Genomic DNA, 15,467 nt, shown 5'->3' with positions numbered 1-15,467 from the left:
CCCTCTATGAGGTGAATTTATTCAGTGACTGGGATAATCAGGATGGGAGTGTCAGAGACAGTGCGATTGGCACAGGACAGAGGAGAGTTTAGGGCTGTTGTACATAGGGTCGCTATGAGTCGCAAGCAACTCGACGGCACATAACAACAACAACAAGAACAAGGTGCCCATAACAGGGCACATCTAGGATGGCTACCTGATTTACATTTAATGCTCTCAGGCTATGTCTGAACTCACCCGTTTTTGGAGGTGTGTTCTTTTCTTCTTCACCAAATGACGTTAGACAGGAGCTGGCGTCATCTTACTTGAGCTCTGTTTTGGAATGATCCAAGCAAGGCTCATCATCTTACCTTGCTCACCAGGCCTCAGTGATTGGTCCACGCAGGACCAATCAGTTAGCTTCTTAGAACTTTTCAACATTTTCAAATTGTTGTTGTTGTGTGCCATCAAGTCGACTAAGACTCATGTTGTTATGTACCATAAAGTTGGAACCAACTCCTCGCTGACCCTCCAGCAGGCTTTCAGAGGCTGTACATCACATGGGAGGAGACTGCCCTTCCTTCTGCCACGGAGCAGCCGGTGGATTTGAACTACAGGCCTTTGGGTTGGCAGTGCAGCTCCTTACCACTAGGCCCCCAGAGCTCCCTATGACTCAGTGATGCTATAAATAACAGATCTAAACCTTGCCCTATCCTGCGCCATCCTCATGTTCTCTGCTGTGCTCGAGCCCATTGTTACAGTCTATGTTGATCCATCTTGTTGAGGGTCTTCCTCTCTTTCTCTGACCCTCTACCTTTCCCAGCACGATGGCTTTTTCCAAGGACTGAGTGAAATAGTTTCTTCTATGGAATGGGTAAAGGTGAACCTACAAGGGTGTCGGGCAGGAGCTGACCTCCTCCTCCCCACAGCTCCAAACTAGGCAGCTTTGGGGAGATTCCCTCTTGCGGGGGGCTTGGTCATGCTGGGCTCTGGGTGCAGAGATACTCTGGGAGGTGGGCTGAGCTAGAGATCAAAGGTAGGAAATAAGATCTCTCTGCTCACTCACACTGGGCTCCTCTCCAGGTGGGCCCAGCCGGATCCTAGCTGAGGCCTTCCCTCCACCATCTCCCACTCCTGAGTCTCCATGGCCCTTCCTCCCACATTCCCCTTTATGCCTCTCTGTGCCTGTTCTCTCATGCCACAGGCCTCGAACCCCCTGTGGCAATCCCGGGGCTCCACCACTGTGTCTTCAGGAGGCCGTTTTCGCTGCCCATCTTGTAGGCATGAGGTTGTCCTTGACCGACATGGTGTCTACGGCCTGCAGCGAAATCTGCTAGTGGAGAACATTATCGACATTTACAAGCAGGAGTCATCCAGGTGGGTTGCAGGGGCTCTTGCCTCTCATATGGTCAGAGCCTGGGATACAGCCAGAGTGTTGGGGCCAGAAGGGAAGAATTAAAATGTCTGGTGTTTACTGTAGAGGGGAGAGGACTGGACCCAGGGGGACTTGTCAAGGTCACCTTCACCTCCTGGGAGGGATCCGGAATTCAGACTCTTCCCTTCTGGCAGTCCTTCTGGACTACAGACTGTTCCTGGATCCAAATTGAAAACACCCTGGAAGGCACCCATCTCCCCGGTCCAAAGTGGTGGAGGAGGGTGGAGGCTGAAGAGAAGGTTCATGGAGGCCCGCACTGTAGGGTCCCACTTTTCCCCCAACCCGGTCCATGATCCTGCTGCCCCCTGCCCCTGACTCCTGCCCTGCCCTCTACAGGCCGCTGAACTCCAAAGCTGAGCAGCATCTCATGTGTGAGGAGCACGAAGACGAGAAGATCAACATCTACTGTCTCAGCTGTGAAGTGCCCACCTGCTCTCTCTGCAAGGTCTTCGGTGCCCACAAGGACTGTGAGGTGGCCCCGCTGCCCACCATTTACAAACGCCAGAAGGTATCAGTCAGGGAGGGGGCAGACAGCTGAGGAGTAGGGGCGCAGCACAGGGCCTCACATTTAGCCTCTCCTTCCACTTGATTTGAAGTTGGGAGGGCAAAAGTCCCAGTTCCATCACTTGTGTGACCTTGACTGGATTATTTGACTTCTCTGACCCTTGCTTGCCTCACTTTATAATGAGGGGGGAACCTCCCACATTTCTGAAAGTGATAGCAAAGATAAAATCAGATTGATGAATAAAATACTTAGCGGAGATTCCAGTATAGTAGCATATTTGTGGTCCTCTACAGCAAAATTAGATTCTGCATAAAATATAATTTTTAAAAAATCATATTGGTAAGCATAAAGGAAATCTCCAAATTTGGGGAGAGATAGAAAGGATGTTCTGAAAACAGAACCCTAACTGGTAAGCTTAAGAAAGGCAGCGTATCTCAGAGGACAAATGCTGCCGCCATGCCTGGGGGAGACTCTGTGTTGGGGTGTCTGGACCTGAGCCACACCACTACCCTGAAATGTCAGCATCTGAAGCTGTTGGTTACTCTGCCTAGTTATTTTACAAAGACAAAGACAAATTATCTGTGGAAGGAAGGGGCCTCCTCTGAGACCCTTGGTTTCACCATAAAATAAGATCAACAAAATAGGAGCTGGCAATTGAAGACCCTCAAGGAAATGTACTCCATGAGTTAAAACAGAAGGAAGGAGAAGATCTTTTTAGACCCCCTAAAGAATTTAGATATTGAGATGATTAAAGAATAATCAGGATGTATAAAATGTCTTTAAAAAGATCCATGTTTTTTAAAAAAACAAGCAATAATTATAATAATCATTATAATGATCAAATAGATTTGACATAGAAGCAAACAGAGCTTTTAGATATGCCAATATAATTGCTGAAACAAAACACTCAAAGATTAATAAAATGACAGATTTCTCTAAAGAGAAGACTCTTGAGCAGGAACAGAAGATTGAACAGGGGGGGAAAAGGTACAAAAGACAGCATTGAGAGACAAGAAGGTTAAAAATGAGTAAGTCTAGCCTGTGTCTAATCAAGAGCCTGAGAATAAGAGTACTTGACTCCAACATCACAGCTCAAAGGCATTGATTCTTACAAAGTGAATTGACACAGTGATTGTAACAACAGGCTCTAGTGTATCAGAAATGGACAGGATGGCACACGATAGGATAAGTCAGATCCTTTGTTCATAGGATCGCAATTGACTCAACAGCCATAACAAGAATGAGAAAACTGAGGGAATGAGGAAGAGACAATAGTATCCAGATGTCTAAAAAACTTCTAGAATTGGTAAAAGACATAAATCTACAGTTACAATGCACCTCGCAGTATCTGACTTACACAGTGGATGTTTGGAGAAAGTGTCTTTCTCACGTGGTAAGAGGGTTCCCTCTCTCCACCTCCTTCTAGAACACACAGGAGGTGCGTCCACACTTCTTGGCTGTTTCTGTGTCCCCTAGGTTTTGTAATAGCTGTCGTGAAGATGCCTCGGTGGTGTGATGGAGGGTGGGTGTCCTCTCCCGGGCAGCCTGGTAGGGTTGGGGGGGCTGCCGCTCTAGGCCAGGTCCTCCAGCCCTGAGTGCTGGCCTGTATGTGGCAGAGTGAGCTCAGCGATGGCATCGCAATGCTGGTGGCAGGCAATGACCGTGTGCAAGCAGTGATCACGCAGATGGAGGAGGTGTGCCAGACCATCGAGGTGAGCGGGCCGGGCGGCTGGAGACCCTCACCGGCTAAAGAGTTTCTGGACTCCGAGAGACAGGCTACACCTGTAATAGGGTGTGCTTAGCCACACAGCTAGATTTGAATCTCGTCTCTGATTCTCACTAGCACCGTGACGGTAGCACAATTACTTAAATTATCCGTGCTTTGGTCTCATTTGTGTTTACTAAATGAAATTATGCTAACATTATAGAAGCTACTTCTTTTTTATGAGAGCACTTAGCAAAGCTACTTTTAAAACCTGTGGTGTTATTATTACTAACTGGCTCTGCCCCTAAATGGCTGTGACGATGGCCAAGTCACTTTCCATTTACCTCTCTGTGGTTCCCCCTAAATAGAGAATTAGACAAGTAGTAGACAAGTAGTTGTGGAGTCTCAGGCTCGCCTTGTCCCTCTTTCTTGCTCCCCCGTTCCAGGACAACAGCCGAAGGCAGAAGCAGTTGTTAAACCAGAGGTTCGAGACCCTGTGCGCGGTGCTGGAAGAGCGCAAGAGCGAGCTGCTGCAGGCGCTGGCCCGCGAGCAGGAGGAGAAGCTGCAGCGCGTGCGCGGCCTCATCCGCCAGTACGGAGACCACCTGGAAGCGTCGTCCAAGCTGGTGGAGTCCGCCATCCAGTCCATGGAGGAGCCGCAGATGGCGCTCTACCTGCAGGTGAGCCGGCGCGCGGCAGCGCCGCCTAGTGGTCGAGTGGGGATCTGGAGGCCGGTCCCGATCCCTCGGTGCCTCAGAGTAGAACAGTGGGGTATACAGCACTGGTGGGAGGCAGAGGGAAACCGGACTTTGCCACGGCCGAGCGTGGTGCTTACTCTTCCCTTCCTTTTCTTCACTGCAGCAGGCCAAGGAGCTGATCAATAAGTGAGTACGTGGAGGGGGACGGTGGAAAGGAAGGGGAGTCCCCCTCTGGCAGGGAGGGGTTCGGGGTGCTCAGGTATTTGCAGCTGATCCCCTGCGGCCACCGCAGGGTCGGGACAATGTCGAAGGTGGAGCTGGCGGGCCGTCCCGAGCCTGGCTATGAGAGCATGGAGCAGTTCTCGGTGAGCGTGGAGCACGTGGCCGAAATGCTGAGGACCATCGACTTCCAGCCGGGTGAGAAGCCCGCAGGTGGCGCGAGAGGGCTGGGGGGCAGGGGAGATGGAGAGCGGGGGAGGAAGAGGGAGATGAGGAGCTAGGGAAGGGGGCAAGGGAGATGGGGGGTGGGGATGAGAGAGATGGGTGCAGGGGAGGGGTGTGAAGGAGATGGGGAGCCGGCAAGAGGGCAGGTGAGATGGGGGCACGCATACAGGAGATGGGGGGACGGGAGACGAGGGGGATGGGGGCAAGGAAGGGGGGTAAAGGAGATGGGGAGCGGACAGGGACGAGGGAGATGAACGACCAAAGGGGTGAGGGAGTTAGGGCACACAGGCGCTGGGCTGAGTGTCCTGACCCTCGGAGGTTTGCCTGACTGCCAGAAAAGGGGGGGGGGCCCTTCTCACGGGCAGGGCTTCTTTCGGCCCAGGTGCTTCAGGAGAGGACGAGGATGAGGAGGTGGTGCTGGACGGGGAAGAAGGCAACGCGGGGCCAGAAGAAGAGCGACAGGACGGGCTGGACAGTAAGTGTGGCCCCCAGCCCGAGGGGCTCGTGGGGAGGGACCCGGGGAGAGGTCTCTGCCCTCCCTTGGGTGATGGCGCCCCCTGCAACACCGAACGAGTGGAGCAACCGCTCATCTTAACTGCAAAGCTGAAAGGCTTTCGTCCATGTAAAACTAACTTCTCCACCTCGGGAGCTTTGGGAGACTAGGTTTCACCGGCAAAGAAGGGAAGAATCAGAGGCTGGGGAAGGGGGCGGGCGAGTGTCTTTGGAAGACCCGCCCACCGACCTTCTTCTCCCGGGACAGGCGTGCACTGACTGGACCCTGGTTCGGAGCCCCTACCCCTGGGGCCTGGGACCCGGCTGGCGAGCATCTAACTGTGCAGAGACCACACTCCACCCAGCTCGCCACCCTGTCCGGGACGTGGCCCCAATAAATGACTTCTGAGTCTTAGACCTGCATTTCTCTTCACCGCCAGTTCCTTCAGTGGGAACATCACCAAAGCCCTTTCTCCAAACCTAGGACACTTGGGGAGGAGGTGAAATGAACCCCTTTCAAAGTACCATTTTGATGTCAGAATCTGATGGCTTTGATGATAGAGCTTGAGAAGAGGGTAGGAGGAGGCCCTGGGAGAACTGGGGGCCACGGGTCCCACAGGAACTTAGCTGAAAGCCCTCCCGCAGCATTTCATTTCCTTCCCAGACCATGAAGACCCACTCTCCCACGGGCTCCCACCCTGCTTCGGTTTCTGTGCCCCTATGACAGAAGCCAAAGGCTCTTCGGTATTTTTATTAAAAAACCCAAACAAACAAACCAGTAATGTAGAGTGCTCAGGGGATCCCTGGCTTGCGCAATCCTCACCAGCCTGGGTCAGTTCTGATTGTATACATCCCAGTCTTGGGGGTCAGGGCTGGGGATCGAGGTCCCACAGTCCGTGGATGGGAGCCATCACTTGCCCACCGAGTCGAATATGAGGCGGTTCTGCTCCGCGCGTTCCCGCTGACTCTGAGTCCGCGCCAGCTCCAGCAGGGTCCGCAGCAGGTGAAAGGTGAGGTCAATGGACAGAGGGGGGTCGTCCCGTCGTGGCCGCTCCCCCACCACCCGAGATGCCCAGCGGCCAGGTCCTGTGTGGCGCGGAAAGCCCTCGGCAAGTAGCAAGAGCAGTGCGCCGGCCCCACTTGCCTGGCCCCGCGTCCGGGGGCTCCACCGCAGACTGGGGTCCTGGACCCCTGCCGCCTCCCGGCCCCCGCGGCTGGTCCCGGGCTGCAGCTGGGTCAGGAGCAGCAGCACTGCCAGCAGTGCCGAACGGGCGGTCCGCCTCATGGTGCCTTGGGGCCTGCATATGGGGGCAGTGCGGGGTGAGGGCGCCGGGGTGGCTGCAGGGGGCGCCCCCCAGCCCTTCACGCCGCTGCCGGCGAGCTCCCGTAGGCTTCCCTCCAGCCCCAGCCCCAGCCGTCCCACCCTCCCCCTGGTGGGCGAGCTGAGGCTGAGCGGTGCCGGAGGGATCTGGGCTGATGCACCGAGCCACTCACACGTTGTCGCAGGGCGCGCTGCAAGACGGAGCTCCAGTCGCTGTCCCTCGGGGCGGGCTGTGGGCGCCTCGGGGAAAACGGGGTCTGTCCTGGGACCGCCGCCAGCCTTATATATAGCACCAGGACAGCTCCGACTGACGTCAGCCAAGAACATGCACTGAGTGTAGAAACAATGACGGCCACAGCCCGAATTCAGCAGGTTGTGAGCCCCCCAGGGGCGGGCCTCAGGACATTAAAACAGCCTTCGAATGAGCACTGGATGAGGCACCCGAATGCGACATGACATCGGGAGACCAGAGAAGTTGGCTGGGTCAACTCTGGGACATTAAGAGTAGTGCCCCCCCCCAAAAAAAATAGTGCCCCCTGCTAAGAATGGGCAGTGACTAGGGCCTGATCTTGGACCAGACTAGCCTGGAGAAGAATCTCCTCTCCCATAGGAAGGGAGCTGGGACCTCTGGGCTGTCCATTGTGCTGGCCCTGCCCTCATTGAAAAGGGAACTGAGGCACTGGGCGCCTGTGCTGGGATCTGATTCAGTTCTCAGCCATCACAAACAGTGGCAATTAGGAGTGTACCTTTTATACTAAACGCGGGACCCACCACAGGGTCCCCAGTAGCTGGGGGTCTGTAGGATTTCTGACCTTACAGTTCCAGAATCTAAATTCTAAGGAGGCCTAAGGCACCAGATAAGATCTCTACCTCAGGATGCTGAGGTGCCTGGAGTAAAAAGCAAAACAAAACAAAAGTAACACACAAAACCCCAGTCTGAGCTTGTCCAAAATAATAACATAGCCAAGTTTAATTTTGGTCTTGAGAACCCTAACAACAGTATTACAAACATTTGACCTTCAAGTTGAGACCACTGGCTAGAAGGAAGGAAGGAAACTTGATTTCAAGTTTTTACTTTGCCCCAGCTTGGGATGCGTGGCAGTCATGTCCCTTGTATGGAGTGTCCCCCTTTGTAACAGAAGACTGGCCTTGGGGGTATTCTAGGTTTCTTTTCAGTGAAATCTTGACTCCCCAGTATTTACTAGTTAGCCTTACTCATTGACTCTGCAGGTTCCAGACTCCGTAACATACTCAACAGGGGTCCCGAAGAGCTGGGGCTGCACTAGGCTGTGTGTGCTAGTGGGGGTAGATGCATTTTCTTGGATACAGGTGTAAAATAAAGCTGTAAAGATCAAGACAATTACTGATACCTGAAGTGTCTATTATGTGGTGGATAGAAGACCATTATGAAGGTTTCCGTGAATTCAAAAGGAGTCAGTTTACATTCTGAAGTGAAATGGGCCATCTCAGAGTGCCAACTCTGTTACCAGCAACCTAGCCACATGAAAGTGTCAAGGAGGTGAGGTGAGGTGACCCATTCATTTCAGGGTCAAGCTGTGTCACTGTGAGGTACAAACAATAGAGTGAGGCAGGCTTAGAGCTGATGGGACTTCCAGGACAGGTATGAGTTCCAGATGACAGCAACACACTGGACGACAGCCAGCCTACAGAACAGGAAGGGCATCACAGAGAAAAGGAAGGGACAGAGACGGTAAGAAAATGGAAAATGCAATAGAAACGGAGTTCTGAAAACTATTTGCGGAGTCTCGTCTCTTCCTTCAGCTCCTCATAGAGGGTTGTGCCGCTCAGACCAGAGAAGTACCAGCTCAGAGATCTGACGGGAGCCTCAATCCTCAGCTCTTTTGCCTGGTTTTCATACTTCTGTTCCAGTCTGTTCTAAATACACTTACCTGGTCCATCTTGTACCAGCTCCAAAAATATACTGCCTTAGTTAGAGAGTTGTTACGTGCCATCGAACTGAATGAAACCAACCCATAGCTGACTGTCCAGTGGGTTTTCAGAGGCAGTAAACTGCATGCTTATCTTTCTCCCAAGAAGCTGGTGGATTTGAACTGTGTGCTTTTGTGTTGGTAGTGCAGTTCCTCACCACTAGGACACCACCCCAGAGTACCTTTTTTATTTTAAATTTATGATGCTGCCAGGGATCCTAATGTTTATGATTGGGTTCATAAGTCTATTGTTTAGTTAGGCTTCTCATGTACATTTGGATCATGTCCTCTCTGAACAGCCTCATGTCTTTTCCCTATTCCCAAAGAGCCCCTCACCTTCAATCATCTTAATTACTCACTTTTATTTAGTTCCACTTGGTTTCATTTATTGTTGCCCAACAACTAACTTTCTTATTAGGATAAAGAATTCTTTTGCCATGAACTAATCTGACTGAGTTCCTATTTAACTTCTTGGTGGGGAAGGTCCACCTTTCTTTTTAACCTAAGCAGCAGCACCCCAGGCTCTGCCCCTGAAGATAGTCTCAAGAGTCAAGAGCTTGGGTGGGATGGAGAAAGATAAAGGGAGGTCAGGAGGCAAGATGCTCTGGGCCAGACAGTGTCACAAGAAAGAGGGCCCAAAGGCAGTGCCAGGAAGTCTGAGGCTGTCTGATCAGAGCAGCATTCTGGCTAGGCACAGAAAGGGGCTCAGATAGAAATGAAAATAATTTTTCTCCAACCACCATATTATATTATGACTCTTCCTTGGGGGATGGGGGAAGGATCTGTCCTACCTGTAATGAAGGGGGACCAGATAGAAATTAGCTAACTGCACAGCAGGCCAGAGCTGCAAGAGAGAAGGACAAGGTTTGGTGGAGATTCCCAAGCTGGCTGTTTTACCCAGCCTCACTCCACCTTCAGAACACCCCAAAAACAGGTGAATTGGGTGAACAATTGGGTTAAAAGGGCCCATCCTGGGAATGAGGGATTTCTGTGACAAGAGAATTCCCAACCCCTGAGCATATCTGGACTTAAGGTGGCTTGAGACTTGAGGCATCAGTTCTTACATAATAGTTGGTGATGAGGGCATCGGGATAATCCTGAGGAGACAGGGAAGGAACAAATGAACAACAATTTCACTTGCAAGCAGCTCCCACTTCCCAATCTGAATCTGACACAAAAATGTCAATTCAAAGAACAGACCTTCTTCTACATTCTCCTCCAAAGCCTAGGATTCTCCTCCATTTTCACTTTCTTATCCCCTCATCCCTTACACAGCCAGTCTGCCAGCCAGCAGATTTACCCACACCTGCCGGCTCACCCGCTTTAGTTTGGCCCAATTTTCCTGGAGTGAGAGTCCATTGAGTGTCCCCACCAGAGGGAGGAAACAGCCTAGAAAACATGGAGCAAAGCCCCCCTAGGAAAGAAAAAGTAAAGCTGTGAGCATGGATTTCAGCAACAAATCTCTACATCCCTGCTTTCCCCGACCACCCTTGGCCTTCCCTGCTCACTGTTCCTTCTGCTCACCTGATCCAGTAGCATCTTCTTTAGTGCATCTACCTTGGCTGTGCCAGGGATGAGCCGATCTAAAGCCCTGTACCAGCCTCCTACTACCGGGCCCTGAAAAGAAACCCCACATGGGGGACAAGGATGCAGTAAGAGACAACATGACTTTTGAATCATAAATCTTACCCCCCCCTAAGAATTGGAACCAAGCCCCAGGGGAAGCAGAAATCCAGGCAAAACAAGAAAGGCAGGTGGCATAGACGTAAAAGAGAGACCAAAGGCGAGATAGGAACCCTTATACATTGTTGGTGGGGTTGTAAAATGGTGCAACCTTTCTGGCAGGCAGTTTGGCATTTCCTCAAAAAGCTGAACATAGAAATTCCATATGACCCAGTTATTCCACTACTTGGAATATACCCTGAGAAAATGAGAACTGAAGCACAAATGGAGACTTATACAGCAGTGTTCATAGGAGCGTTATTCACCATCACAAGAACATGGAAACAACCCAGATGTCCAACCACAAATGAATGGATTGAGAAATTATGGTACATTCACACAATGGAATACTACGCAGCACGCAGGAGCAATGATTTTGTAAATTACTACCTAACTTTGGAGGGAGCATTATGATGAATTAACTCACTCCATCACACGGGGCAAATATTGCATACAATCATTATTATAGAGTGAGTATGAGGACCCAAGGCAGGGAGGGTGGAAGCAGAGGGATGAGGATATGCGGAGTGAGTGGGTGGGAGTGGATTAATCATGGGGTTGTACTATTTGATGGGGGGCTGAAGGAATTGGAAAACAATTTATTCAAATTTTGTAAAGAAACGAATATATATATAAATTTTAATAAAAAGAGAGGCCAAAGGAAACCAAAGGGTAAAGTGGCACCAAGACCATGTCCAGTCCATCAGCAGCCCTGCTGTAGGCAGAACTTACCACAAAGCCACAGCCCAGAGACGCCATGGTCAGGGTCCGGCTGAGCTGGTGTTCCTGCAGACCCCGCCTTTCCACCAGCTGCTGTGAGATAACATCGCCCAGGCCCATCAGGGACCCTATGCAGGGTACACAGATGTCAAGACACCTCTCAAGGATGGAAGTGGTTCCCAATTGTCCCCAGTGGGCTCCCAGTCTGGGAAGGAAACAAGTCTGAAGGCTGAATGGGACTCTTCCTCTGAGCCTAAAGGTTTAACTCTGGGCGCAGTGACCGGCCCTTTCTTCTGCCAGAAGGCTCTCTTCTTCAGAAAGATCAAGACACCTCATGAGTGTCTTGCAAGAAATTGGGAAGAGCAGGGATTGAGCAGGCCAAGGCCCAAGAGCTCTGCAACCCAAAAAGTCTAGTATCCAGCATCCCAGACTTTCAGAATTAGAAAGGGCCTTCTAGGTTATTTCACCTGCATCCCTTACTCACAGGTTATTGTTGTTGTTGTTAGAGCGACCCTATGTATAACATCCCTAAACTCTGCTCTGTCCTGTGCCAATCACGCTGTCTCCAATACACCCATCCCGATTACCCCAGTCACCAAATCAATCCACCTCACAGGGGGCCTTCCTCTCCTGTGCTGTCCCTCCACCCTCCCAAGCATGATGTCCCTCTCCAAGGACCTGTCCCTCCTTGCAACATGTCCAAAGTATGTTAGACGGAGCCTTAGAATCCTTGCCTCCAAGGAGCAGCAAAAGTCTTAAATCTCACACTGCTGAAGATGATGTTAAGTGACTACAACACATAGTGACCCTATGACCAAGAGATGTGAGCCATGCCCTATTCTGTGCCATCCTCATCATCTCTATCCTGCTCAAGCCCATTGTTGGTCAGGGTCCTCTGAGACAGACATCATGCTGGGAAAATTAGCGGCTCACTGAAGGAGAGGAAAACAGCCAGGAAGTGTCAGAATCAGGGCAGGAATGAGTGGCCTGATCCCTAGACAGGGTCTCTTCTGTGACTCCACACAAGGAACAGATCATGTGGAAGATGGAAAGGAACCCTGGGGTTTCCCCCACCTCAACTCAACATGAGAGTGTCCTTCACATTGATCAGGGGTGTTTGTCCCTATTTGTAGAGAACAGCAAGGATAACCTTTTATAAAATATGAGTGCTCCAGAAGTCTCAGGGAGGGAGATGACTGGGTGAGCCAAGATTCTCCTCCAAGAATGAGTTCTGGCTACCTCTCTGGACAGCTGGCTAAAACCAGACCTCCCTATGTGCAACCTGAGATTGAGCTGGTGATGGGTGTCACAGCCACTGCCCCCTCTGCCTTTGCACTTGCTTCCCTCCCTTTGCTTACAGACCCCAATTCCAAGCAGCTGTAGTCAGATATGCACCAGAAATCTAACAGAAATCACTATTTACAGAGCCCCTCATCTGCTATGGTGGCGTGATGGTCTCTAGCAAACACACACTTACAAGGTGACCTGGGAACTGACCACATGATCTCCAGCCTGCCTGTCCACCTCCCTGCGCAATGAGAGCCCCCTGCCAGCCCTGTAGCCACCATGTTCCTGTGCCCTCAATTAGCACTGAGCAAACACATCCTGGAGCCCCACTCCTTGGCTGGGGCTGCCTCTGACGTTCATGCTGGCTGTATACTCATTGCTCTGCTCTTCCCCCACATCCTCTGCACAGCCCTGTCCCTGAACTACCCGGGCAGAGACGGCTGGGTAAGGCTGAGAGCAGGCTTGGGGTGCGGGCACCCATCAGAGACCTGGGCTGCTGGCCTCAGCTGCAGGCACCCACAACTGTGGAGCAACTCTGGGTCACCCAGAACCCCCATCGAGGCTGCCTCAAGTCTCCCGACATGGGAGAGATTCTTCCTAGAACACTGTCAAAGGTGAACTCCCAGATGCTAAGGGGGATCCCAGGCACTCTTCTCCTACCTCCCACCACACCCAGCCAAGTCTCCAGCAAGTGCAAGAAAAAGCAACCCATCAAACCTAGATGGAAGGAAAATACCAAACTTATTACCTCAAGGAACAGGACTGCTCTGGGAAGGGGACTGGAGAACACTTAAGTCAACCCTACAAGGCCTGTGTAGAACTTGAAAACTCGAGCCCCTATCCCAGCCCTTTGCAATAGCATTTCATTCTCCTCGGTCAGCCTGGAGTCACCAATGTCCCTCAAGTAGCACCTCAAGTTGTCACCATGTGTAAAGGAAGGATGGTCCTGAGGGGAGGGGGCAAGGGACCAAAAAAGGTAGTCATTTTCTAAATGAGGGAAACAACATGCTGGCTAAATGTTTACATTTAAGCAAGGCTCTGACACATTACATCTTCTTCACAAAAGGTCTCATCTCATCACTGTAAGTCAGAACTGACTTCTCGCTAACCCTCCACTGGGCATCCAAGGCCATGCACAGATCACACAGGAGATTGCCCATCTTCATCTCGTGTAGCTACTGGTGGATTCAAACTGCCAGAGGTGCGACTTTCCAGTTAGCGGTGTGGCTCCCCGCAGACTTGGCTGCCATGGCCCGGTCAGGGGGCAGGTACAATGATAAGGAAACTGTAAGGAGCAGTATTGAGAACTGAAGTCAAGAGGAGGAAAGAGGTCAAGGCTATTGCAGACACAGCTTATCTGGGCTCTAGGCCAGGAGGCCCAAGAAACTTCTGTGGCTACTGCCCTGCAAGGGATTCCAATCCAAACAAGGCCCAAAAGGCCCACAAAGCAGAAGCCCTTCCTGGACTAGTGTCTGCCCTCTATCTTTTACTCCCCCCAGAATTTGTTTACCTTGGAGGGAGATCAGGCAGCAAATTCCCAAATATCCACTTGGCTAGGGAAAGAGTTAAAATGAGAAGTGTATGCTTTGACTTTGCATGGCTTGTCACACTGCAAGATCGAGGGAGAACTGGAACGAAGCCTCAAGCTACCAACCCCCAAGTCTTGGAAGCCTTTCTGTGAGAGAAAGCAGGGTTCTAGGTCTCCCTAACCATCCACATGATGGGGCAGTAGGAAGAGAGAATACAGGTGTATAACTTTCATCCTTGCTGGTTCAGTTTGGACTGGCCAGAACCCAAAGGCTGCTGCTCTTCAGCCCAGAGATAAACCAGGCCCCTGGGCTTTCTAAGTCTTTGGTCCAAGCCTAGAGGAAGGCCTACTTCTGGCCCAAGTGATACTTTGCGATACTTTAAACAAGGGTTCCTGCTCAGATTCTTCATCCATTCCCACCTAAGGACCCAAACAGATGTAAACCACCCCGCCTCTGGAGTCTCCCTGGGCATATCTGGTCAGTCTGGTCTAACACTCTGGACCTGGGGCTTGCTTCTGGGGGCTGGAGGCTTGCAGATTCGGTGCGGAGGGCTCTGATGGGGCAGGGCAAGGGGCTGCCAGGCAGTGATGCCCCTACGCCAGACTCGGCGCAGAGCCCAGCAGGCAGACGCTCGTGCGGTGTGACATCATGCCCCTGGACAGGTGCCAGCTCTCATGCCGTCACTTACCACCAGATAGTGGAGCAAAGGGGGGCGTGGAGCCTACCTCTGAGCACAGATCTATTTGGGACCATCCCCTCCCCATCAATGGAAAAGCCCCAGCTTCCATACTTCCTTTGCAGGCATGAGTGGAGGGAAATCCCCACTTCTTTTGTTCCTCTCTTAGCTTTTGGGTATAGAGACTCCGGTGCAAGAAAATAAAGCATTAAAACAAAACAAAACAAAAAAAAATGAAAGAAAGAAAGAAAAGAAAGCATTAGTGGAAGATGAGATAGGAAGAGGGATAGGAAGTGGCTCTGGAGATGAGGAGTAGGAAGTGTGACCTTGAGCACAGGAGGCCTGGGTAGGCAGGTATAGTTCCTGGCATGGGACCAGCAGAGCTGCCTAGTCATCCCTCCTTGATTAAAAGGCTTCCTGGGGAGGGGCTTGACCTAGAACAGAGCCCAGTGGGAGCGAGCAGAAGCCCAGGAGTAAGGTGAGAAAAGATGTCCTCTGGAGTTCACAGCCATTCCTGACCCAGCCCCATCTCAGAGGAGCAATTCTGCAGCTTGTCAGGTCCCAAAGTCTAGACAAACTGAGGAAAAACTCAGCACTCTGAGGCCCCAGTAGTCTCAGCACTGGACAGCACAGCAGGAGATGCTCTAGGCTTACAACCAGCTCTACCACTGTGTGATACCTAGCATGTAACCTCGCCTCTGCTCCCTAGCAGTTGCTGGACTGGCCTCTCATGCTTGTTGAGCTCTAATATCCTACATTCAGATTTTAGTGTCTGCAGGTGTGCACCTGTTCCCTGGCTAGAGTGGTCTAAGATGGGGAAGCTGGGTTCTGGGTCTATGGAAGACTGAAATAGTCCTCAGAAAAGGAAGATAAAATTGACTCCTATTTTCTACAGAATGTGGAAACTACAGAACAATCTCACTGCTTTCACATGCAAGCAAGATTCTACTGAAGATTATCCAAAAACGACTGGAACAGCACATCAACAGAGAACTACCAGAAGTC

The 15,467-nt window shown here is 51.3% G+C and overlaps 3 protein-coding genes across 3 annotated transcripts in view; 1 reads left to right on the top strand and 2 right to left on the bottom strand.

The window, feature by feature from the left end:
- TRIM54 (tripartite motif containing 54) overlaps positions 1–5,667 on the top strand; it is a 20,498-nt gene extending 14,831 nt beyond the window's left edge. Inside the window, exons 2-9 of the mRNA XM_006880695.1 lie at positions 1,184–1,356; positions 1,751–1,922; positions 3,536–3,631; positions 4,071–4,304; positions 4,486–4,508; positions 4,615–4,739; positions 5,149–5,270; positions 5,527–5,667. Coding sequence (XP_006880757.1) covers positions 1,184–1,356; positions 1,751–1,922; positions 3,536–3,631; positions 4,071–4,304; positions 4,486–4,508; positions 4,615–4,739; positions 5,149–5,270; positions 5,527–5,667 — 1,086 coding nt within the window. The remainder of the gene's footprint in view (positions 1–1,183; positions 1,357–1,750; positions 1,923–3,535; positions 3,632–4,070; positions 4,305–4,485; positions 4,509–4,614; positions 4,740–5,148; positions 5,271–5,526) is intronic.
- Positions 5,668–6,168: 501 nt separating this feature from the next.
- On the bottom strand, positions 6,169–6,543 carry UCN (urocortin). Its single transcript, XM_006880591.1, has one exon. The coding sequence runs from the start codon at positions 6,541–6,543 to the stop codon at positions 6,169–6,171; it is 375 nt and encodes a 124-aa protein (XP_006880653.1).
- Positions 6,544–8,173: 1,630 nt separating this feature from the next.
- MPV17 (MpV17 mitochondrial inner membrane protein) overlaps positions 8,174–15,467 on the bottom strand; it is an 11,252-nt gene continuing 3,958 nt past the window's right edge. Inside the window, exons 2-7 of the mRNA XM_006880590.1 lie at positions 10,983–11,098; positions 10,053–10,145; positions 9,847–9,942; positions 9,593–9,625; positions 9,320–9,372; positions 8,174–8,243 (exon numbers count right to left, since the gene is read on the bottom strand). Of these exons, the coding sequence (XP_006880652.1) occupies positions 8,174–8,243; positions 9,320–9,372; positions 9,593–9,625; positions 9,847–9,942; positions 10,053–10,145; positions 10,983–11,098 (461 nt within the window). The remainder of the gene's footprint in view (positions 8,244–9,319; positions 9,373–9,592; positions 9,626–9,846; positions 9,943–10,052; positions 10,146–10,982; positions 11,099–15,467) is intronic.

Source organism: Elephantulus edwardii, unplaced genomic scaffold, assembly GCF_000299155.1.
Source record: "Elephantulus edwardii isolate Elephantulus edwardi_28Jun2011 unplaced genomic scaffold, EleEdw1.0 scaffold00009, whole genome shotgun sequence".
Taxonomy (NCBI): Eukaryota; Metazoa; Chordata; class Mammalia; order Macroscelidea; family Macroscelididae; genus Elephantulus; species Elephantulus edwardii.
This window is presented reverse-complemented; position numbering and strand designations above follow the sequence as displayed.

Coding starts and splice junctions, on each gene's coding strand:
- UCN (XM_006880591.1), bottom strand. CDS start 6,543: ATGAGGCGGACCGCCCGTTCGGCACTGCTGGCAGTGCTGCTGCTCCTG.